The sequence below is a fragment of the Stylophora pistillata genome, chromosome 3 (assembly GCF_964205215.1).
Source record: "Stylophora pistillata chromosome 3, jaStyPist1.2, whole genome shotgun sequence".
Taxonomy (NCBI): domain Eukaryota; kingdom Metazoa; phylum Cnidaria; class Anthozoa; order Scleractinia; family Pocilloporidae; genus Stylophora; species Stylophora pistillata.
This window is the reverse complement of record NC_142521.1, coordinates 27855271-27880095: the sequence shown is the minus strand read 5'-3', so window position 1 is coordinate 27880095 and position 24825 is coordinate 27855271. Positions and strand designations below refer to the sequence as shown.

Here is a 24825-nt window from a genome sequence, read left to right as displayed (position 1 = left end):
TCTCTTACCACTGACTCGAAGAAGTTTGCACAAGAACTGGATACAACTCTGAACTTGAATACCACTGAACCATCATGTAGCCCAACAGAAGAACCAGAGATAGCTACCAAAGATCTGCACATCAAGAAGCATATAAAGAAAGTTGTAAATGAGAAACTAGTGAAAAAAGTTGAAGATCAACAGTGGCAAGGATGTCTTTTAAAAGCAAGATGGCAAGATGATCAATTGAGCCTTGAAAATTGTTTTGCATGGCTCAATAAATGGCAATGTGCTCCTACCCACTGTATCGCAGGCATCATGGAACTGTACGAACAGCTCACACCAACAAAGGTCTACATGGCTTACAAGACTGGAACAACGGACAAGAACGATGTCAAATGTAGAATGTGTGGCGAAGGTCCTGAGAGCATGGCACATGTACTTGCTGGATGTCAATCATTAGCTCTGTCCAAGTACTTAGAAAGGCACAATTTTGCTTTGAAAGTGTTCTTCTTTGAGATGCTCAAAGACCTGGAGCTCGCTGATAGTGCTCCGCCATGGTTCTCAGATGTCGGAAGCCCAAACCTCTTTATAAGTCACCTGATGCTGAGGCATACTGGGATGTACCAGTATATGCTGATCATACATACATACAATATAATCGTGTGGATGCACGTTTCATCGACCACAAAAACAAGAAGGTACTTATGGTGGAAATGAGCTGCCCTTGGATCAACAACAAAGACAAGAAAGACAAAGAAAAGACCAAGAGGTATGGAGCACTCAGACTTGAGCTGACAAAACAACACCCAAGATAAAAGATCTCACAAGTAAACGTCACTATAGATGTACTTGGAGGATGGTCTAAAGCTATGGAAACTGAAATGAAGGGCTTCTTTGGTACAAGATAAAAAGAAATATTGCTGAGAATGCAGAAAGCTGTATTAAGTAGCACTCTGAACATTGCAAGAACATTTAAACTGGTTACATCGTAAGAATTTTAAGGACATTATGATTTGGTTTTTTATGAACAGTATTTTATGAACATTTTACGTTAAGGATATTTTAAGAACCGAACAGTAAATCATGAACATTAAAAAAAAAACATCTTAGTATTGGGCCAATTGACACTTCTATCGTTTTATATTGATCATTTATATTTAAGTAGTATTAGATATTATTATAGTTAACAGTCCTGTCATGCTGATAGGCTACGAATTTTCGCCCTGTCTTGCTTAGCTCACTCGCATCCAAACGTGTATACTGCATAATAATAATAATAATAATAATGATGATGATAATAATCTTTATTTAGCAATAATTTCCATAAAATCCTCTACAATACAAAATATTAACAGCGTAAAAAACGATTCAAAATAATTCGCTTTCGGCTCACATCTACTCCTTTTTTGTGTCAAAGCGTCTGGAAAACTATAAATAACGGAGTCAAATCTGAACAGATTCAAAGTCTAATAATCTGATAAGTAAAAGCTTATCTAAAACTATACAGAAAAGAGAAAGGTGAATGGCAAATCTAGAACCCTATATACAAGGCTGCTAAAAATCATTAAACAATGTCAATGGCTCCCTCGGCAGCTGCGATTTCAACGTCACAATTATTATAGTCAAACGCAGCGCGGCGCTTCAACCGCGATCCTCGAAGGCTTAGTAAACTAAGGCCGACCGAAGGAGGGCAAAGGATGTCTTTGCTCGGATCCAGGAAATTGTTTGCGAGTGTCATTCCCCTTTCTTGGCGGCTATCAGCTCGACCAATCGGCTGTGGTATCTTATGCATTCCACCCCATATCTCCCGTAGTTGTAAATACAAGCGGCGTGAACGAGCCATGCTCAACATCCAACACTCTCCTTGAGTACAGCCGCTTCTTATCGTTTTCATGGATACGATAAATCTTTTGTGGTTCCTGGTCCTTGTAAGACTCGGTATTAGGGTGGCAAACCCTCACATCGAAGAATGCCGGGCTCTGGGGATGCCAGAAGCCACGCATCCGAACGTCCAATCTTGCGTCTCGTGCTCTATTAGACCCCCTGCTGAGTTGTTCTTCAGTGATGTCCTAGAGAACTGGCTCGACCTCGGTACACACTGTACTCAAAAGGTCGGCCTCGAGGTCCCTCGACTCATTATGCCGTTGGATAACAAAACCCCCTCGTTTGCAGATCATCGCGTGGTCTACTGTGAAGTCATAGTTAATCGATTAACTATGGTGAAGTTTATCCCACACGCACACACTGATGGAATGTCATCGAACGGTCAATCATAGCGTAATTTAACAGCATCGCGAAACTCTGACTGACTGAGGTTGAAACTATGTTCTTGAAGGGGAAGAACTGTGAGCCATACAGAGGAGCCTTTTTCTTGCGCTAGTACTAGAGCTCGCTTGGTCTTCCGTGAAACAATTTCTTTTAGATTATCTGCAATCTCTGAAAGTTCTTCAGCTTTTCCATGTTTGACAGCCTGACGCCCTGACGCGATGAGGGACTCGTCGGGTAGTTGATGAGTTTGAGCCATGATATGTTCGACAAGAGAAGATGTCACCTGAATAGATGAGGCATGTTCGCGTGCCGCCTCGTGACATGGGTTGCTCAAGCTCAGGCCGCCTAGGCGCACGGGTAGTGCTAGAACGTCTCTATCCAGTTTGCTACACTTGCGCCCTACGATTGCTGGTATAAGGACCTGGGAAAGACCACTTTCATAAATGGCTGCCGGATTAATATTCTTTTGTCTAAATTTAATTTAGCCCTTCTTGCCTCGTTCTCCAGTACAAAATTCAAAAGAATACATTATCTCAAGCGAGGCCAGAAGGGCTAATTTAAATTTAAACAAAAGAATATTAATCCGGCAGCCATTTTGGAAAGTGGTCTATTGCCTCTTCAAGTGGCTCTAGAAGATCTTGGACATCAGGGAGAGTTCTTAGGAAGTACGTCCAACGATGCTTTAAACCAAACGTGTATGCGGCACAGCTGGCCTGCGGTTGAATCTGTGCAAATTTAGCCAGCTGAACAACTTCATTGACCCAGCTAGTTACTTTCTCGTTGACATAGTCCTGCAGATAATCTCTTGAGCCTATCACAGCTCCAAGATGCTTCTGCCCTTCTACTGTATCTACTGGCTGTATCTTTAAAGGCTTCTCTAACAAGTGCCTCCTTTTCTGGCTTTGCAATAATCCAGCACTTTTTTCCGTTTGGAAAGTAGCCAATGCCTGGACCGGATGTATTAAGACCATCCCACCATTGCTTGATTTATGAGAGTGCCAGCTCCACAAGCATCATCTGCGAACCAGCATTGTTTTGCATCTGACATGGCCTGTAGACTTGTTATCAAGGGCTGGGTGCTGAGGGCATATATTGCCATAGCAAGTGGGTCCCCTAATAATAACAATAATAATAATAATAATAATAATAATAATCTCTGACGATTGTCAGTTATTTGGACAAGTCCCTTGTCCGATTATAATCGGGTGGTAGCTTCAAATCAGTTTCCATTGCCTGTTCTTGGATATCTTATGTGGACACAACAGTGGCCGGTGATGGAACTTAAGCAGATCGATAGGGAAGCGCGCAAGATTGTTGTCGAGAGTGGGGGTAGACACCCATGTAGTTCGAATGCTTTGTTGTATATGCCAAGAAGTACAGGAGGGCGGGGATAGCGCTCTGTTGAAATGGAGTACAAAGCCACAAAAATCAAGGGTACAGTCAGACTCCATGGTAATGAAGATCGTGCACTGGGAATGGTACGGGAGTTTGAAGAGCAGGCGGCGAGGATGGGGCGTAGGTCAATTTTTAAAGAAGCGGCTAAGTGCGCGGAGGAGTTGGGGCTGGAGGTGGATTTGGAACACGCGCAAGGGATCAAGAAAGAGGTGCGGAGGTGCCAAATTGAGAAGTTAGAGGATGAGATCAGAAACCAACGGTGGCAAGGGCGTCTAGTGACTACTAGGCTGGAGGATGAGAGTTTGAGTGCCGATGAGTGTTTCTGGTGGCTCACAGAGTGGAAGAACTGCCCATCACACACAATTGCTGGACTCGTCGAGCTATACGAGCAGCTATTGCCAACGCGAGTATACACGAGTCAGAAGACCCACACAAGCGGAGAAGGCGAGATGAGGTGCAGATTATGCGGCAAGGCTCCAGAGTGTGGCACATATCTTGTCAGGATGCAGTGCACTGGCCCAGAGCAAGTATCTCTCTAGACACGACGCAGCACTGAAGGTACTGTTTTACCAACTGTTGTATGATGAGGGATTTATAGACGAGATACCACCCTGGTACTCACCCGACAAGCCGAAGCCCGTGTACGAGTCAGAGAATGTTAAAGCTTATCGGGTTGTCCCTATATATGCTGATCAACAAGAGGTCAGATGCAATAGGGTGGATGCACGCATTGTAAATCATATGTGCAAGAGAGTTGTGACGCTGGAAATGAGCTGCCCGTGGGTTAACAATCGGACAAGAAAGGATGAAGAAAAGACACTGAAGTACGGACCCCTTCGCTGGGAACTAAGGCAGCAGTTCCCAGGCTACGAGGTGAAGCAATATAACATCATTATGGATGCCCTCGGGGGGTGGTCACGGGAGCTGGATGTCATGATGTGCGAGCTGGTGTGAGACAGAAGCACAGACGTACTGCAAAAGATGCAGAGGGCAGTGCTCTCGGGCACGCTGAATATTGCCCGGAATTTCAAGGTGGCAGTTTGACTTTCTGTTAGAAGGAGGACCGTAGACACAACGGAAAAGCTTTTTAGGATTAGTTAATGTACATTCATTTTTTTACTCCATGGCTCACAGGTTACGGTTTTCGCCCTGTGGTGCCTGATTAGAATGTAGCATTCAGTTGACTTCTCTGCGAAATAATAACAACAACAACTAGTACAGGGAAGATACAGGAGACGGGACCTATGGTTTTTCGTCAAGATGAGAAAGCATCACCTGTTTGTTACAAAAGAAGGAACATGTTTGTTCTTGTTCATAAAATCATATCAGAGAACAATGAATAGTCAACATCCTTAATCAACTCACCGCATTCATAGGTATAAGGGGTCACACGGAAATCTTGCCAAAGAATGCCATATTAACCCTTACGAACATTACACTCAATGTGCAATAAAAGTCGCCCTTTTTTAACTCTTGCCCAAGTGACCGTTCAATATAGGGAAGGACTGTCAAAACTGGAGGGGGGACTCAGTAAAGGGTGACCACAACCGTGATTAAGGGGAAAAAATTTCGGTACTTTGAAAACTGTCCGCTTAATACGGCACCGCTTAAGACAGGTTTGACTGTACTTCGCTCCATTTTACTAACTCAACGCTTGGAAAAGGCTTGTTTTGCTACAGGTTAGTTAAGTGGATAGCCATCCTCGGAGACCCAGGGGCTGAGTCGATTTCAAGTTAGGGCACGAAGAGCCCCTGGGTCTCCGAGGATGGTGGATAGCGAGAGTTCTAGACCAACTACAAAGTCAAAATCAATACAATTACTTTCGTAATCTTTGCGCGAGAAAGGGAACTCTCGACTTCCTCTTTCTCTCCTCTGCAGTTTTAAACTCTATCTTAACTTGGGTAATAGGAAAGCCCTTGAACGTAAACAATACAAATACAGTTCAGTAAATTGGCTCATTTATTATTTTATAGTTTACTTTAAACAGGAGACTAACAAACAGTCTTTTTCCTACTTGTTGAATGGCTGCTAACAGAGTGGGCATGGAACCAAATCCCAACCTGGGATTCGTCTCTTTACGGTGCCAAACTCGCAAGCGAGGCCAAATCCAAGAGTTAGAAATTTACTGCATGCATTCTAAGACAGAATTATTAGACACACTTCTTCCGAAGATAGCTTGAGAAGTTTTATCACCCCTTTCTCGTCCAACGTGATTTGTCGCTATATAAATTATAGGATCTCGCAGACCGACATTAGGAGGAATGTGACGGCAAATGACCTGTAAGGTGTCTGTCTGTTGGTAACTTTTCTCTCTCAAGAACCATGTCAACACAGACAGCTATCACTGTTTAAAACGCTGATGGAAGTTAGACAGGACAAATTGCAAGGAGCAATAGTTAATGGTAAAAGATATCCTAATATTCAAACACATCACCTTGTCAAGAGACAGGTTTTCGGCTTTCCTGTTTCCTGGTACATCATCGTGACAGAGATGGAAACTTTTTTTCAGTTGGAATATTCAACGTTAAACAAGCTTTGCCTACGATAACCTTTCCTTTTTAAGTATTCTTAAAACTTAAGAATACTTGGCAAGATGTGAACAGGTTGGTTAGAAGCTAAAACAAGGTAAGCCGACAGTTAGCATAAAATAAAAAAAAAACTTTTACTCCAGATATATAAAAACTAACTTCTCCTGGTGAATATTGTACGTTTCTTCACTGATTAGTGCTGAGAATTGCAGTTAAGTCAAAAAATCTCCACGCTGATAGTTTTCTCGATTCTTGTAACCTGCCTGGTTGGCAATATATTGGCATTGTTAGGAAATTTTTCTCACCAATCACTTATAGGAGTGCAAAAATTAATGTTGTGCCTTTACACCGTGGGTTCACCAGAACATTCATAGTGTGAACTTGCACCTAACGAAAAGGCATCTGTTGATCGCATTGTTTCAATTTGTTTTGCAGTTTCTGAAGGCTGACTTGAAACCCATACCTCGCACTCATTACCTTGATTTGCTTCAGTGCGTCAGTGACTTTTCTGTCCAAACCCTGCACAAGCCACTCAGTGTTAAGTCAATTTCAGCTTGTACTTTATTGCTCTTTTCCAACACAATTCCTCTATCCCACAGATCCACTTGTGTAATCTTTTCTTCTTTTATCATAATACTGAGAAGGAACTGCCTTCATATGGGAATTATCACTGTCTTGATGAGAATGAGTTTGTTTCCTGGTAGAGCCTCCTGTTGTCTCACTTTGTCTGGTCTTGGTACCTGAATGTCTACTCTGTTGAGACTGTCTCTCGTCTCTCTTATTTACTCCTTGGATTTGCCCATGTTTGTATTGTCTGTTAGTCTCCTGTATTCTGCTGTCCCGTTTTTTCTTTTCAGTGTTGTGCTCCAACAACGAATTCGCACAATGAGTTGGAAGAGGGTCGTTGACGTCGATGATGGATAACTCACTCACTCTTGTTTTGCGCTGTTTGATACAATTTGTTAATCCTGATGACGGGTTAACTCCGTGAGTTCCTTCCGTCATTGTAATTGTTATATCATCTGCTAAAGGCTCCGAGACTGGTAGTAATTCTTTTGTTCTTGTACCAGAGTTAACTTCCTCATGTGAGGATTCGATACTTGAGCTCTCCTTCAGCTTCTCTGCTGACGAGACTGCCTAGAACAAGACAAACTTTACTGAAATGCCTACCACCAACAAAATATTATTTAAAAGGAAAGATATCCTTTTTTAGACAGGAACGTGGGACTGCGAATTCCATACTCCAACTTCTCAGCTACAGAGACCTTACCGCTGAGTTACGTCATATCCAAGGATCACATGTGACGAGCGTTCTGCCTACATGTACTATGAAGATTGGCAATGTCACGGGTGGGGGGGGGGGGGGGGGAATGAAAAGAAGAGCTGATAAGGGACTTGGAAGGAATCAAAAAATGGATAGAAGAAGGTTGACCTGTGACATTAGGTTCATCACACAACTAATGAAATTAAACAGTTCGAAAGAAGGTAATGGAATTAAAAAAGAAACCAAATGCTTCCATTAATTGCAGATTTCACCACATAAAACACTCAACACTGTTATCAGTCAATTAGATTACCCTGGAGTAAAATTAAGAGGAAAAAGGCACAGCCAAGTAAGAATAAAGTTTACCGCAGTGCTCTGAGGTTCTGCTTGTCTCCTAAAAGGATGCATTCCTGGATATCCATTAGAAACTGGTCTTGCAAGATTGTTTCCTCGAGGATTGCCTTTTAAAATCGAGTTGAGAGAAATGAGATGTGTTCGTCATACCATAGACTTTTGGTGACTCAAAGTGAATTTTAAGGTAAGCAACATGTGGAATCACAGAGAGACCCCATATTTGAGGGTGACTCAAAATAGTTTAGTTCTTTTCAAACACCAATTTCTTGATGATCTGCAGCTTCCAGTTTTTTTTTTAATTTGAAGTCTTGAAAACTTTCTTAGTTTGAGTCCCATGATCAACTTTGATTTCTGTCCTTGTTTATTTTGAGCCAAGCTTTCTACAACAGCAATTTGCGTCAGGAGTAAACAAACCCCGCACTGCAGAACGAGAACTGTTTGTACCCTAACATCAGTATGCGTACTCTCCACACTCAGCTGGTTTGTATATATTTCCTAAGGTGCTGATAAGGAAATCATTCCTCTTTTCTTGTCACCTTAATGTCTGATTCAGGGTTAGTATTGAAAGGGAGAAATTAGATGCGAGTCTGTCTCAGGTGTTAAAGTGTTTAAAAGGTTTTAAGACTGGGGCAAGTTTCTCTAAAAAGTCTGCTACAAATTTTGAAAGGAGAGAACTTTCCCTAAAATTTTTGGGACTAATTAGGTTTTTACAACAATATTATTTATCCATCAGACCTCTGCCTGGATCAAAACAGTAAGAGCCTGAAGAATTTCCTAAAAAATTTCCCAGGCTAAATTTCCTTAAAAATCTCCACAAACCCTTGAAATTGGTTGAAATTTTCTTGAATTAGTTTTGCTTAACACTATAAGATAAATGAAACATCATGACAGAGCTAACCTGTGTCAAGTGCTTTTGACCATAAAATACCTGGATCATCAAGCATTGGCATGTGGTGGCTTGTAGGTGATTTACATTCAAATCCTGGAGGAGGGCGTACTTTGGGAAAAAAGGAGATCATCTCTTTAATTCTAAGGTCTGGTTCACATTCTGAGCTTGTTGCAAAGAGAATAGGAAATTGAAGATGGAAATAATTTTGCACTTCAAATTGCCCTGCCTGCCAAAATGTGTTACAATAATTTTTATTCCCATTTGTTACAACATACAAGTGATTTTGAACATAGTTTGTAACAGATAAAATTAATAGTATGACACAAGCTGTGGAAATAATTTTAAAAATCTACACCAAATTCCACAGACAATATTAGAAAAAACATGTTTCTAAACACATCATGAAAAATTCATTGGATCCAACACTTGGACTACAAAACAACATGCCCTGAAAACTTACAACTGTTAAACAACAACTCTAGGGATCTACCTTTAAATCTACATGGTGATGAGACGAACAGTAAAAATATTGTAGTGAAAAGGCCTTTTTCTCAAAAGAAAATTTGCATACCATCCAAGACAACAATGTCCCACCTTACCCCAGTTTCTTTCCCCCTCTTTTTTTTTTTTTTTTTTTTTTTTTTTTTTTTAGGATTGGGATATAAAATAATTTAAACCACAAGGGCAATGCTTTCAGTTAATTAATTAAGAAACAAAATTAAAAAGTAAACTATTTATGAACATTGCCATTGCAGAGAATGAAATTTAAAAAGTTGGGTCTTCGAAAACTTGTTCAAAGTGTGCCAAGATGGGTTTGAAATCACACCTTGGAAAAATTAAAAACTTATAGAAATTCCACATCTTTGGAGACAAAAGTGCATTTTACCAAAAAAGAAACTATTTCTGTTGCACTTGTCTCCAGTTCATGAGAGCTGTATAGCAAATTACAAACCTTGGAATGGGCTTTGTGCTTGCTGTGAAAAAAAAGGCCAGTCAGGGTAATGCTGTTCTGTCAAAGGTGCTGAATGATGCCAAGAAGTTTGTTGTTGAGATAACAGAGAATCTAAGGAAAAAAAAGTGACTCATTTACATAAAACTGTGCAAATTGGAGTTCTAGTAGTTTTAACTATGGTCAAACCTGTATTAAGCAGGGTAGCAGCTTGATACAGGTAAACTGTAAAGATTCCTTTTCACTTAGAGCATGATGCCCAGTTGTTGAAATGTTTCTAGCTCGTGTGAATGGAAGCCAAGATATTTTAATTGCTACTCTCAAGAAAACGTCTTTATCATACTTATAACATATCTACACCATCACAAAAATCTGACATTGCCATTTAACAACCTACCTGAGAAATTTATGTTTATGTTTGGTAAAAGTGCTCTGAGTCCATCCTGCCAGTTTTTGATTTCATTGCTCTGAGAGAGATCAACATGATATTTCAGAAAACAAAATCAAATCACACAAGTCATAAAATATATGTACACAACCACAAGTAATATATTGCTTTCAGGTCTAAACAGGAAAGAGTCAAGTGTTTTCTCAACTGGAACCTACATTTGGTGGAAATCCTGAGACAAAATTTTGTGGTTGTGAAGCTGTGGAAATGTGATGTGTCTGTCCAGGCACTGTTGTTTTGTTTTCCTCTTGAAGAAGATCTGCCAAACCTTTACTGCACTCATTCCAAGGATCAAAACCTTAAAAAAAGGAAACCACAGCAAATATTACTTAACAGACAAGTTAATTTAATGGCAAAAATACAAGAAGCAAGGCATTTCCAATCAATTCAACCTACAACTCCCAAGATCTGATTGTTAAATCTCCCCTCTGGCTGCTACACAGCCCTTGTAAATAAGTAACAAGAATTTGGTGTTAGATCAAGGTAACAACTTCTACCTTGCAAGTCTGAGTATTCTCATAACTTGTTTGCTAAATAATGCATGGATAATCTTCGGAGAAGTTATATTTTAATCATTTCTGGGAGTTAAAGAGTCAATATGAAAGGGTAAAATAGATTTTATAATTTATTTAGTTCTTATTAACCAAGCGGGAGGTCTGTATGGGAAAATCTTGACAGAGGTCACCAGGTACAGACCAAACACAATGAGGTCTGTACCAGCAACCAAGATTCTCCCAAACAGACCGACCTAGCTCGGTTAATAAGATGTTTATTATATGGCTGTGTCTTGTATGCCAATTGTTTATATTCTTTGTACCTTTTTTTTTTTTTTCTAGACTGGTCTAGATGCTGGTCTAGATGGGAAAATCTAGACCGCCTTTAATATTGATTTCAGCCAATCAAATTCATGAATTCGGTAGTTCCCAGTCCTTGTGAGACACAGCCATATAACAACTGATAACTATTAATACAAGAATTAATTTTTAATTTAGTCCATTTTCACTGCATTAAGTTTTGTAGTGGGGAAGGACTAGAAAGGAACATAGGAACCATTTGTGCTAGTCCACCCTCCCACCCATCCCACCCTAGGGGAGGACATCCATCACACAGTAATCTCGTGTATGTGAAATTAACATCTCCTACCCCGACCCTGCAGGAGACGGGACCTCCATTTATTCATCCCTATCCAAGAAGACTAGAATATCTAACCCTTTCCTGATGTTATAGAAAGGTAGCAAATTCTTCTCGATTATTTTAGGACCCTAAGTGTTGGTCAGGTCGGGGCTCGAACCCTCAACCTCCCACACAACAGTGCAGTGCTCTATCCATTGAGCTAACTGGGGGGGGGGGGGGGCGGTTATTATCATTATTATGATCATCGTGACTTTTAATTAGTTTTCTAAATGCTTCAACCCCTTGGAGTGATTAGCATCTAATTTCAACTATCAGTATCACCCCTGAAATAGGCATTGAGATCATGAGAATAAAGGAAATGATCACCAACTAAAGAAGCTCTTGATTGTGAAACAAATCTCCTTGTCAGTACCATAGGGAATGTATAGAGAACAGTATGGAGAATATGCATACTGATGTTAGGGTGTAATGAAAAGAGGCTAAAAATAGGTGCTGTTATCAGGCAGCCTACAGACCTAGAGTTGTCTAGGAAATAAGGCTGCCAGCTGAAATTTTAACTGAGGAGGTTTCAAAGATGGCTTTTGATAGAAGTGATTATGAGTGCATAACTTTAGAAGTGCAGGGTGTTCTTTACTGAGCGAACACTGGCCCTATAAATATGGCTGGCAATTGCCTGTATTTCATCCAGTGAATTAGTACCTGTAGCCTGCAACCCTAGAGACCAATCAGATTAATGTACTGTGATGACAGTTGTGGTCTTACCTAAATCATCTTCACCATCAACTTTCAGATGTAAGTTAGAAAGGCCCAGACCACTGCAGAGATCAGCAGAGAACAGACCAGAGGTACTGAAAAATGAAAATAAAGGGGAAAAAAAAAATCAGCTAAAAATAACCTCTGACTTTCAGAAAAAAAATTTTGATAAAAACAACAGCTAGCAAAGGAAAATACTTGGAAGCTGGTATGAAGCTACACTTTGCTCCAGCTAAAGGATGAGCCAGATACAAATTCACTGATCACTACACTTCAAGTTTCCAGTCACATACTGTTTGTAAAATGGTAAATCTCAACTCTTTCATTGTATTATTAAAGCTTCTTACTCTAAAGCACGTCCAGCACTTTCTGTATTTCCCCAACCTGTAGAAATAACAGCATAGTTATTGGCAAAAACAACTGAATTTTTTTTACCGAGGGTGCTACTAAAAGTGTGACTGGAACATATCCTAATTCTCAGCCATTAATTTTTTTTTCCTACCAATGAAATAACTCTATAATGCAAAAAAGGGCTTTAGCTACTTTTATATACAATTGATTGGCAAGTAACAAGAAAAAAGTAATACAAGAATTCATATTTAGTTCATTATTTGCGATAGCTATCAATGTCATAAATTACTTGAACTCACAACAAATCTCTACTAAAAAAGTCAACAATACTTACTGAAGAATTTGAAAATATGAAAATCATAATTTTCTTATTTAATGCGGTTTCGTGAAATTTATGAAAGCGATCCTTGCAGTAATGAAATTCGGGTTCAAATCCCACATGGGCCTGAATCTTTTTCAGATCTTATTTCCACAACCACATCGGTAGCTAGGGTTCATGATTACTTTGAATTCACACAGTTCTTACCAGCATTGCTGTACGTTGACTGTGGAGGGTTTGCTGGTTGTTCTTGTCTTATGGTATCGGATGGCTTATGTTCTGTTGTAGTTGTAGTAGCAGATGGGAGACACAATTCCTCCCAGTCCTCCACCTTTCTATCTCGAACTGAACTATCTTCATTCTCTGAAATATTTTGACAGGTAACTCCTTCTTCGTCCTCATCTTTGCCAGCCCTTCAACAGTCAAAGGTAAAGGTTAGATAAGGTCAAGTCTGCACTTCAGCTATGTGGCCCACAAGGCACCAGAGCCCAGTCTCTGTAGCATGAGGCAACAAAGAGCACTGCTACATAATCACCTAGGGTGAAACACTAGTCCTTATTGGTAACCACCTGGATTTCATCAGGCTTCCCTGACAGTGTCCCAGTTTTCTCTGGGTAAAGGTCATATTTCAAAATTTTGTTAACACATTTTGAATCCAGAGAGGAATAAGAGAATGACATTGCTACAAAATTTTGTATTACAACATTGTCAAGGGTTCTCCAAAAGCTAAAATACACTCCCTGAGTCTGTAAAACACTTTTTCCAAGCTAAGTTAAACTAAATCTTGCAACACTGCACAGATTTCATCCAACACTCAAGTAGTTGTTTCAACTTGTAGAAAGCAAGACTTTACTGAGACTTTGTCTTTATTTTTCTTTCTCTTTTAGAAGGCTTTAAGTGTAGTTTCCCTATTTCTTCACTTTTTCAATGGGTAAAGACTGCACACAAACCCTGTGAGTGGTACATAAGAAAATCAAGTTATGTAGGAAATCATACCAAGCTACTCCTGAAGGAAGATGAGGGGATACTCTGTTTTCACCACCATCTTCAACTGGCCACTCTTCATTTTTATCCTTAAAACAAAACAAGTAATCAGAACATCAGCAAAAATTATAAGCTTTACATTGGGTATCAGAGACATTAACTGTGGGATTAAAAGTGGAGTAAACTAGAGTCAATCCCACATCCTAGCTGCATGAAAAAAATGTTCTTGGGGTTTGGTCTTCCAAATGTTTTTGTACCAGCCCCTTACTGCCAACATATTGTTAAGCAAGTTCATGAAGTTCTGATCTGATTGGGTTGGATACAAGTCCAAGACAGGTAGCTGTCTAGCAATACCATGAGCTATTAGGTGTGCTAGTTCTCATTTAGAAGCATGGTGAGGGAGTACCCTGCCTACGTCATCACTACACAGCAACATCAGTTTGTCTCAACTTGAGCTTGACCTTCTCTGCCAGGAAACTTTGCATGTTTGATTTAGGATATTTGATTTTGAAGATTGTTTTCGATCTACAAAAAATAAGTTTCTGGCGAAAAAAAAAAAAAGAAAGAAAAAGCAGGACAGTGCAGTGCAATGCTTTCATTACAAGAACTTATATTATGACAGTATACTACAATGTAGACATACCTTATCATTGCTAAGACCCCTGGAAACATAATATGACAGAACTGTGTAAGTTGGTTTTGTTAACAATGGTGACGATTCATTAGGGAGCTTAAGCACCAAGTGTTCATGATTCACGGAGGCAAACCGGAAGTGGGACTTTGAATATTTTGCCTACTGCACATGTCGAAAGGTTGTCGTGATTTGCCACAGCGGCCGCCAAGGCACTTGTGGCCTCCGTGCTGTTTTTCCATGACCACGAATGGTCTAGATTGTAAGTAGCAAAAAATCATAACGTTGTCAACACCAAAAAGAGCTTCTGAAAATGGATTCGCATAAGGAAGGGAAAGAGAAGTCTTCGCCGTACATTTTCAGTTGTTTTTGTGTTCAAATTCATTCGGGAGCTTGTCTGCTGAGAGTTGTCTTGTCACACTTAAATTCGACGCCACCTGTTTACTTGAATACTTGCCTTTTTAGCTTTCTGCACACTCATCTTTTATTAATTTTACAAAGTCTTATTAAATAAAAATTTAACTGACAATTTCAGTTTTTTGTTAAAAAATGCATTCATATAAACTTTTAGGAGTTTCTTTACCGACAGTTTTCTTGGCATTAACTCTGTATGTGCGACTTGTCTACTTTGTTAAGTGTATGGTTAACAATATAGAAACTCAAGTATAGGTACATTCTGGCTCGGATATTTCATCTGAGTCAAATCGCTAGTACAAGCCATAGCTGAATTCAACGTTTCTTGACATGTTTTCTTCAAGCAACAGAAGTAGTTCTTCGCCACTGATGATGTTCATGTCATGGCTTAATAAAAGCATTTCCCCAGCTTCTTTAAATGAACACATTTTCGTTGTTTCAAGAGCGAACACACAACATAAAGCAATTTTTGTTTCTTTGTTTACATCATGGGCTTGCAATTTTTATTTTCGCATGCTTTCTACACTCATGTCCGTCGTGAAAAAAAAAGGAGTCTGCTTAAAGTAAAAAATTCGTGCCAAGAACGCCAATCTCGATCTAGTCCCCTCACGGCAATGAGCCCTCCATCATGAAGAAAAGTCCTGCTGCTTAAGCTCCCTAGTGTGAATCTTTTTCATTTTCTGATGATACCAAGATGGTTTCAGAGTTAACACAGTCTAGCTATAAGAACATAGTAACCACTCAGTTAATTTGAGGCACTCACATTTTCTTCGAATAAAAAGCAATCAACTGCTGTTCATATTCTTGATGTTTTCTACAAAAGAATCAAAATATCAACAAAATCAATTGACTTTTAATAATTTAGTGCACAAACCAAAGGGCCACAAAATGTTAGGATGATAACCTAAGTAAGTTTTGAAGAAATGTTTTAAACTGAGGGGGGAGGGGGAGGGGGGTTGAAAAGAAGGGAGAGGAAGGTGAGAAGGGAGCTCTTGCAGCTACAGATGTAAATGCTTTATAGGAATGCAGCTAACAGACCAGTAAATTTTTAAGAAAATTAAAATGACAAGGAAAAGGTTACAGACCCTGCCTGCATTTCATCCTTTGTAAAGCTTCCTGCTCCATCACCTAACTCATGAAGATACATACAATCCTACAATATATCAAACAACAAAGGCAAACTCAATTCTCCATGCTAAATGTTCCTACAAAAAGATGCATGTTAGATTGTTTTCATATTTTGCTCTCTGACACTTTTCAAATAATTGGCACTTGTCAAAGCTCAAAATGAATTTCAACCATTGGTTATGTTAGTTAAAAGCTGTGGTTAAAAAAAAATTCTAGTCAAAATGGTTTCAAAGTAATTAACTAGAAGTGTTTCCCTTTGCTCCAGAGAAAGCACATATATATACACAATGTTAACCATAATCTTGAAGATAAAAATAAATTAAACTTCTGGTAGTTGGAATTCAGTTTCTAATGGTAACAAGACTGAGTGGAGTTCAGTTGGGCCTGCACTAACACAAAATTAATTATTAACAAAATCAGACAACTGCCCAGCAGTAGTCCAATTTGTTAATCACAACACAAAGTCTTGTTACTAAGTAATCAAAACTAAAACAAAATTTGAGAAAGAAACTAGACATCCGTCATACATTTTTACAAAAAAAAAAAAAAAAAACTGCCCAGCAAAATGCAGGACAACAGCCCACACAAGACACGTACTGTCCACTTACACAGGCATGATGTGTTAACTGTCCTATTTGTACACCATCCAATTACAAGCATTGTCCCATAAGTGCTCAAATCGGGCTGGTGATAACCGATTGAGAATTTTGTTGTAGTTTTAATTAAATTTGAAATCCAGCTGTTAGGAACAACATCTAAGCACAAAATTAGTTAAGTTGCTTATTTGTTTCAGGGTTGATAAGAAATAAAGTTGTTAATAAATATAAATATCTACTTATCGGAATTTCTGTGCTGGACAAACCGATTGTCCCTATAACAAAAGAGCTAGTCCAAGGTTTACTCACCATTTTAGGACAGGGTATGTTTCTAAGAAAGTAACTACAATATTTTGTTGTCCCCAGAGATGCCCTGTGAAAAAGAAAAAGAAAAAAAAAATAATTACAAGGATACAGAATTATGAATGACATTGGATTGCAGAAAATTTATTCAGTTTTCAAACTTTAAGCATGTACAGATATCATTACTTAATAAATCCATCAACATCAAAGGGAACTAAAAAATATCAGCAAAGACAACTACATTATGTGCTAAAAGCATCGATTAATAGAGTGATTTTAAAGGAGTGTCAAACGTAATTCAGAATTTTGCTTTAATTCACTCTGCAATAGATCCAGATAACTTGTCTCACTTTCTCAGCCAATCAGATGCCAAACTAAAATCAATCACACAGTTAGTTGCCCGCATTTTTCTGTAGTTAAGGCAGTTTGATTGTTTTCACTTTGATCTCTCATTGGCTCTTAACCCTTTAACTGGCAGAAGTGATTAACATGAAACTCCTCCCTATAATTTCCATACATTATCCAGCAAACAGGTAATGAGAATACTCAAACTTATCAGATACAAATTGCTATCCTGATCTAGCCCCAAATTCTCATAACTACTTTAAAAGGAAATGAGTAGCAGCTAGTGAGGAGAATTAATAATCAGATCTTGGCAGTTAAAGGGTTAATAATTATGTAAATTTGTCTTCTAATTGTGATAACTTTGCTTTTAGTTTGATGATATTCAATCTAAAAGCACTCTTATCTAGATATATTATCTCACTTTAGTGTTCTCCCATCAAGATGAGTGTTACACACGGCTATTATCGCTTTAATTGCATCCTGTAAATGAAAAATAAAATGTGTTGAAACGCTTTCAGGGAAGCCCAGTCTTTGGGCAAAATATCTGTAAAAATGAATGCGATTACCTCTTCTTTCACATATGTAATGTAAGCACTTGCACTGGGACCCTGATAAAGAAACACACAGAAAAATATTAAGTGAATAAAATGAGAGTAAAAATTATGAGAACATAATATATTTTGCCACTTAAAAGTTTCTTGGTGACTTCACCTAAAGGACTGGTTGCTAAGTAACATAAAACTTGAACAATATTCTATTTGATGGAGTTATCTTAGTACTTTCTCCACCTTCTTAAGGTAAGATGGAGTTTAAAGATAAACAAATAAACAACAAAGTTAATCATTTCTGAATAGCTTTGAACAGCTGACATGCTTTATGTCCTTGAAGTGACTTTGGAAATGCCTGTGGCAAGCCTTCACTCTGAGACTTTTGTGGTGAAAAAAGTTTGAAAGCCAAGTATAAAATTACAATTTCATACCTGTTCATGACAGTATCTAATGGTTAGCTCTCAGCTCTATAGAGACCTACACAGTAGACTTGTGAACTGAATTTAGCATAATACTAGGTTTCCAAGTTTTACCACATTCACCACTCACCTGGGGTCCTGCATAATTTGTACTGTTATTCACAACAATTTTGTGTATTTTCCCAAACTTGCTAAAGTACTCTGGTCTTTTAAGAAGCTGAAAGGAAAACACATAAAATACACTCATAAAATTCCACTCAATTCTTGAACTTTGCTCTGTAGTATATGAGCATGCATGCAGTTTGTTAACTATTAAACAAACCTCAGGATCTGCTAATCTTTGAGTTAATCCAACTACGAATACCAAATTTTTCTGTACAACTCTATAGGAAAAGGGAAATATTCATGTTGGTTATGATGCAAATTGTGATTCTCCTATTTCAGGGACATAAACCTCATCACTCCTTGAATGTTCCGCTTGCCTTTTCCACAATTTAACTATCAAGTGACAGATCATAATGCATATTTTATTATATTCCTGAAAGGCCAAGCATGCATCTTTCACATAAAACAATACATCAATTGAAGAAACTATTGCAGTAAGTACTTTGCATGAAAAAGAAGAGCAGATCAAAGGTGTTGGAATAATGAAAGCACAAAAGGAAATCACCCTTTGCAGAGATGACTTGTGTATAAGACTTTCAATTTCTGTACATCTATACAGTTTTGAAAGCACGCCATTTTTCAGTTGTTCAAGCAACAAAACTTAGTCTTACATGTCCCAAGGTTTGTACTCTTTCAAAATCAGAATTTCTTTTCCATGGCATATCACCCAGAAGCTAATTTCAAAATAATAAGGACAACTGTAATGCAATAAATGCATTTTTCCTTCATTCCAATCAAAAATGATTATTTTTAGTCATTTCCCATCACCCACACTAAAATTCCATGACTTTCTGGGCATGAAATTAATTTCATGGAATTCTATAGCTTGCCAGGTTTTTAATTACCCAACCAAATCACACAATGGCTAAAATAATGCTGTAAATAAGCATACAAGTGCATGCTGATGTGCATTTCTCACCTCACATTTGCTAAATGTTTTCTGTTCTCAGTTACTTTCTGTTTTCTCTGTACATCTTTCTGTTTCCTCTCTTTCAGAATTCTCTGTATTCTGCAAAACAAAGGGTATAACTTAATTGGAAAAAGAAGCCGGAAAAAAATTTTTTTTCCATAATTTAATACAATAGCTTCAGAACTATTTCTAAATTCATAATGAACCCACTCATATGCAAATTAGTTTCTATTGTGCTGAGGGCTGTAAATTCTTGCAACATCTTATTTAACAGGAAATTTTTTCCTGCTCTAACTTACTTTGGTGAATCTAAAACCTTAAAAATCTTAATACTGCCTAGTATGCAAACAATTCAGGCAACTTTTTTAGAAAAAGTACAAAAACTGTACCTGGCATACCTACTTTACGTAACCCATGACAAGTTTGGTCTGAACCTCTTTATATGGTATGTTTGTTTAGAAAACCAAACTCTCTCTGATCACAACTCCCACGATCTGATTATTGATTCTCTCCTCTAGCTGCTACACATTTCCTTGAAAATTAGTTTTGAGAGTTCCCAGGTAAAAAAGGCAGCAGGAATTTAGGTGGATCTTGCCAATCCCATCTGGGATCCCAGGTGGGAATGGTAGGATCCCACCTATGCAGGTGGGATCCCACCTATGCAGGTGGGATCCCCCCTTTCCCACCTGGGACTTAATGATCATCCCAACTGAGATCCCACCTCCCACCCAAGATTGCAGGTGGGATAACAGGGATCCCATCTGTCCCACCCCGAACTCAAGGTTATCCCATCTGGGATTCCACCTCCCACCTGGGACTCAACAGGATATTTTTACCTGGGTTAGCTGTTAGATCAAGATAAAAAATCCTATCCAATATGTTTGAGTGTCCTGGCTGGATAATTTTAATCACTTTTTGGAGTTAAAGTTTAATACTAAATAATTTTTAAACACTTTTACATAGCTTCTAAGTTTATTCATTTATCTTTCCTTTTCGTGACTGACCTGTAAAGTAGCTTTATATAGCTAAGTGTTAGCCACGTTAAATAAAGTATGTTAGTATGTTAGTAAACAGAATTAGTTATTTCTAGATTTTAGCCCGAGTTTTCAAGTTTGGAACAGTAGACAGTAGCAGTTTCTGATAAATTCCTGTCAATTGCACAGAACAATGAAAGTACAATCTTAACTTTTTCCAGATGGTCCAAATTGTTGAACAAATGTTGTCTGCTTTGCATTATCAGTGTTTCAGGCTTCCAACATTTTGGTTGCCATGACAGGAAGAAAAAAGTGTTGAGGACTAAACACAGAGAAGTAACCAATTCGAAAATCTGTTTTCAACAATCACCTAGCAAGCAGCTTTGTTTTCAACTTTTTGTACCATTTAGACTCTTCTCTGACATAGATTTGTCTCCATCTCATTGGCTGTTTTAATAATAAGCAGTGAAGATGTTATCTGAATCTTTAATTCTTCAACTCCCACGAGCGATCAAAATATAATTTCTCCTTACAATATCAATACAAGATCAAGCAGACAGGTAATGAGATTGTAGAGAAACATCTATTAGAACATTATTAGTCAATCCAAAACCAAATTCCCCGAACTAAAATCACAACGATTGTAGAGCAGACAATAAGGAGAATTACTAAATGAGATCTTGGGAAGAAATTGTCATGGTGGGCAGATAGGTAGTCATTTCGCTTTCAAAGACAAGTGTGGCAGCCAGCAGAATAGCACCTCATGTCACATGTGACAAAGTGTTTTTCTACTAATTTTTTTAAATCATAGTCTATTTGGCCAATCATTTTATCTATAGCAACCATATAAAAATTTTGGATTACTTAACATGAACTTTAGAAATGAGTTCAGCTTGGAAAGTTGCATGTATGCTTGTTCAGTAAAACATTTAACTATAATGATAATGTTAATCAATAAGAAAAATTCTTGTTTACTTACTCGTCTTGTGATAGGGGGGTATAAACTGCAGGATCTTCACTGTAGGGCTAAAAAGATAATAACAGAAAAAATTCAACACCAGTCATGGAAAATTTTACCACCATTGGCAGTAAAGTAGCAATCTGATTGGTCAATTTGTCATTACTGCAGACCTGCTTGGCTGCACCTTATAAGTCTAAAACATTTTTAACACTGATAACGAACATCTTTGGCGATAAGAGTACAGACCATGCTAAACTACTGTTGATTTGATAAGATATAATTATGTTGTGGTTCAATTTTATCCTTCATTGTTTTTGGTTATGGTAATGTATGATAATAGGGTTGAAACAATGGAAAATAAAATTTAAACCAAGGATAAAATTGAACCACAACATATAAACATAGGTTCTCTCTATATCTAAAGTTTAACTGAAAAAGCAACAATTTACATGTACACCTGACACAGGTTCAGAAAACTGAGAAAGGAGGTGAAATAATCCTTTAAATATAACTCATCTACAAGGCCAACTTTCAGTTCATTGCAAAATGTAGATAGAAGAGAATAAATAATTAAGAACAGTCTTCAGTAACGTGCAAATGGATGAAAAAAAGTTCAACAATTTTCAAACCTTCCTACAAGCAGGACATAAACCATTCTCATCTGTTCTAATACGATGCCAGCAAAACCTGCAGATCTACAACAAAAAATTCCAGGGTTAAGAAGATATTTCACAAATCTATTCCAAATGTTATATCAATTGATCCTGCACTTAGTACAATGTTCTCTCTGTTCTCTTTCTATGCGCCTGTTCTCCTTTTTTTAAATTTTTGTTTAAAATCCCATGACAAGTTATTACTCTTGATGATGAGATTTAAGAGATCCAGGTATAATATTGACTTGTAATAGTAATTATGCAAGAAAAAAAAGAAAAAGTCATGCAATACTGAAGACCAAGATTTCTTAACCTACTGAAAATTAAAACTCCTAAAACTGATAAAGGAATAAAACTTTCTCCTACAAATTATTATTTAATTGGGGAAAATTTATCTTAGGATGATTTAACAGTTAGATCGACCACTCATCAAAATCATGCTGATTATCGGCAAGTATATACCAATAAAATCATCTGGCTTAAAAAATGTACTCAATGAATGTTGTCTGTGTATAAAGGGTAGCAAGGAAGAAACAGCATAATACATTTCAATATCTATGACTTAGTTTAAAATGAAACGAGTTCAAACTCATAACTTGTTTTTCTTCCAGCATCTAGAACCAAGTGGTCAACAAACTTAACTAGTTTGAGACTATTTTGCGCTAAAAATCATTTAAAACTAGCATCTCTCTGTGCAACAGTAACAACATATAATAAACTAAGGTGAGTGACTCAGATTAACAAAGATTTGGAGACAAACACTCCTCTCAATTCACATTATTTGTACTTTGTGAAAGTTTGTAAAATAAACAGACAAACAAGCAGTATGTGGTATTTTTCAAAATTCCTAATGCTAATTTCTATCAGCGTGACCAAGGTAGCTTAGCTTTTGATCACATAGAATAGATGACAGAGATTAGCACTCAAATATACAACACACGTGTATCTACGTAACCGAGCTGAGATTGGAGAACCGTAAATATATCAAAAAATTATTTTCCGATATCTTCAGCCGGCCTTTTGCTTCGTGTCAGAGTTAAATCACATGTAGCTTTTGTTATGTAAGAAGAAATGTTCATGAGACATCCAATCGAATCTGTATTCATTCAGATATTCACTTGCTACCATCGGTGGGCGTTAAATGTTGATTACGAATCATACTTGTGGAAGAACGGCACTGACTCAAAGAAACTAAAATATTGCTCAACCATTGAAATTGAATTCAGCATTCGTAAACAGCAAATCGTTTTAGGCTGATAAATCTTACAGCTAGGAATTTAGAACAATATTTGAAAAGTGTTGAGAGTCACAAAGATTTACATGTTTATGTATTAACATATTTGTACAATTACGCGTCAAGTTGTTTCGTACTGCATAGATCTGTTCACATGAAACGTTTCTCTATGTAAGTCATCTCACATTTCATTTACCTGATATCCACAAGTGCAAGGGAAGAAATTGACGTCGTCAATTTCCAACTGTTCCATGCACAACGGGCACTGCGTAATAAATACAGAACAGACAATTTATTTAGAACTCCCGCCAATAAGCTCGACATCAGCCCGAAAAAACCCAGTAAATTCAACAGCACCATTACCTCTGCATCGGAAGCTTGCATGATGATCTTAAAAAGCCGTCTAGTCAGACAATTTAAGTGCAGAAATAAGAAGCTATTCGGTGTACAAAGTATTGTAGTTAATTTCTTGACGGGACGAAATAGACAACTTTTGAAACGTTTCACCGGAAACAGAAATGTCGGCGGAAACTGTCGGTGTGTTCGATGGACAGCGAGTTCTTCGTTTCCCTGGGATTCCAGAGAGTTCAGAAATCTCCAAAGACAAGAAGAAATGAAGCAAGCAATAAATATTTCTTGCGGAAAAACCCTCGCGCTCTTGCCCAATTTCCCTTCCTTCGCTTGTCATATCATGTCTGTCACTCGTTATCTATGGCGCATGAGCCTCGCGCATATGACTTGTTAGCAACCAGCTGTGATTGCGGGCTACGTGACGTATGGTCTGTAAATTCTGCGATCTGATTGGTAGCCGAACGGGTAAGATTGCGATTGGTTCATATCGCACCCTGCTCGCAATTCCACGCGAAAATATGTCTCTAAGCAGTTCATATTGTACGCAACTTCTGAGGAACTTTAGTAATTCTAATAGGGAAAAAAATTTAGCCATGTTTAGCAACAAAAAAGGCGATGATACCGAATAAGAAGTCTTTAAAAGGCGTTCTAGAGGAGACCAAAAAATAAATAAATAAATAAACAAAAAAAATCGCAAATCTACACGGAAATAATTGCTTGGCGTAATTTTGTCATGTAATAATCCCTTTTTTAGCCAAGCTTGTTGGAAAAAGGTGACAAGATAATTTCTCTTTCTTTTTTTGGCATTTCTCTTTTAAAGATTTTTAACCATTACAGTCGCACCCACCTTCCTTGACGGCCCTTTCGCAATGGATCCGGAGTCTGTTCAGTATTATTACTAGAAAGTAAAAGGTTTGCACACGGGAGCAACATTTCATAACGTAATGTGATCTTCCGGGTGAGAGTAGCCCTGGGAAGGACTGTTGTCGGTAGTCAGCAACTGGCGTTTCAGTTTCGACAACCTAAACGAAAGTAATCATTAATTATTAACTTCAGACCACCCCATACCCATACCACTTTCCCCACCCTTTGTACTTGGTTTGCGGATTCATAGTCGCGCTCTGTAGCGTAATATATAAGCTACGCACCATGTCCGAATTAATTCAAGAGTTGGTAACTTCACCTAAAAAAAACTCAGCCGGAGTATTTCTATGACTATGAGTATGGTCGGGCGGAAGTTTGCTACCGAAGTTTCTACCTTAAAAGTTTGGGCTGTCACGGGCGACTTTCCTCGTTTCAAATGGTAACCAAATCTTAAGAGCTATGCATCTCCAACCGTCAAATGCAAAAGCCCCCCAAAAGAAGTCAAACGACACGTTGCCACTGGGGCAGGGCCAGTTGTCAGTGACAACAACACCATTTTAGCGCCAAATCGAAGTTGCCAAACTTCCGTCGCATTCGCAAAGAAAGGTCAGTTCTTAATTCTTCCCCACTTTAAGGGGAAAGGCGTTAGAAGAGCTTACCACTGTATCATATCACATGCCTCTGAAAAAAGTCCATACACAGACACTAATT

The 24825-nt window shown here is 38.2% G+C and overlaps 1 protein-coding gene and 2 pseudogenes across 3 annotated transcripts; 1 reads left to right on the top strand and 2 right to left on the bottom strand.

Annotated features, from left to right (window-relative positions):
- Positions 1 to 974, top strand: part of LOC148735421 (uncharacterized) — a 1319-nt pseudogene extending 345 nt beyond the window's left edge.
- A 96-nt stretch (positions 975 to 1070) lies between these two features.
- Positions 1071 to 3349, bottom strand: LOC148735420 (uncharacterized; annotated as a pseudogene).
- A 2237-nt stretch (positions 3350 to 5586) lies between these two features.
- On the bottom strand, positions 5587 to 23611 carry LOC111329119 (CCR4-NOT transcription complex subunit 4). Of its 3 annotated transcripts, none has more exons than XM_022933736.2 (23): positions 23263 to 23611; positions 23096 to 23164; positions 21642 to 21707; positions 21031 to 21077; positions 19087 to 19176; positions 18325 to 18385; positions 18133 to 18219; positions 17602 to 17643; positions 17457 to 17515; positions 16697 to 16760; positions 15749 to 15816; positions 15427 to 15477; positions 14262 to 14280; positions 13631 to 13707; positions 12842 to 13047; positions 12312 to 12348; positions 11974 to 12059; positions 10236 to 10375; positions 10027 to 10096; positions 9633 to 9743; positions 8690 to 8788; positions 7804 to 7898; positions 5587 to 7310 (listed from the first exon to the last, which is right to left on the bottom strand). In XM_022933736.2, the coding sequence occupies exons 1-23, from the start codon at positions 23281 to 23283 to the stop codon at positions 6762 to 6764; spliced, it is 2214 nt and encodes a 737-aa protein (XP_022789471.2). In that variant the 5' UTR covers positions 23284 to 23611; the 3' UTR covers positions 5587 to 6761. The 3 variants fall into 3 exon arrangements, with proteins under 3 accessions (XP_022789471.2, XP_022789483.2, XP_088608056.1); XM_022933748.2 differs by having other exon boundaries at positions 7134 to 7306; XM_088751930.1 differs by having other exon boundaries at positions 7134 to 7306; positions 8720 to 8788.
- Positions 23612 to 24825: the final 1214 nt, after the last annotated feature.

Coding starts and splice junctions, on each gene's coding strand:
- LOC111329119 (XM_022933736.2), bottom strand. CDS start 23,283: ATGCAAGCTTCCGATGCAGAG. Junction 18,220..18,324: donor AAAGATTAGCAGATCCTGAG/GTTTGTTTAATA, acceptor TTTTCCTTTCAG/CTTCTTAAAAGACCAGAGTA. Junction 17,516..17,601: donor TTACATATGTGAAAGAAGAG/GTAATCGCATTC, acceptor TTTCATTTACAG/GATGCAATTAAAGCGATAAT.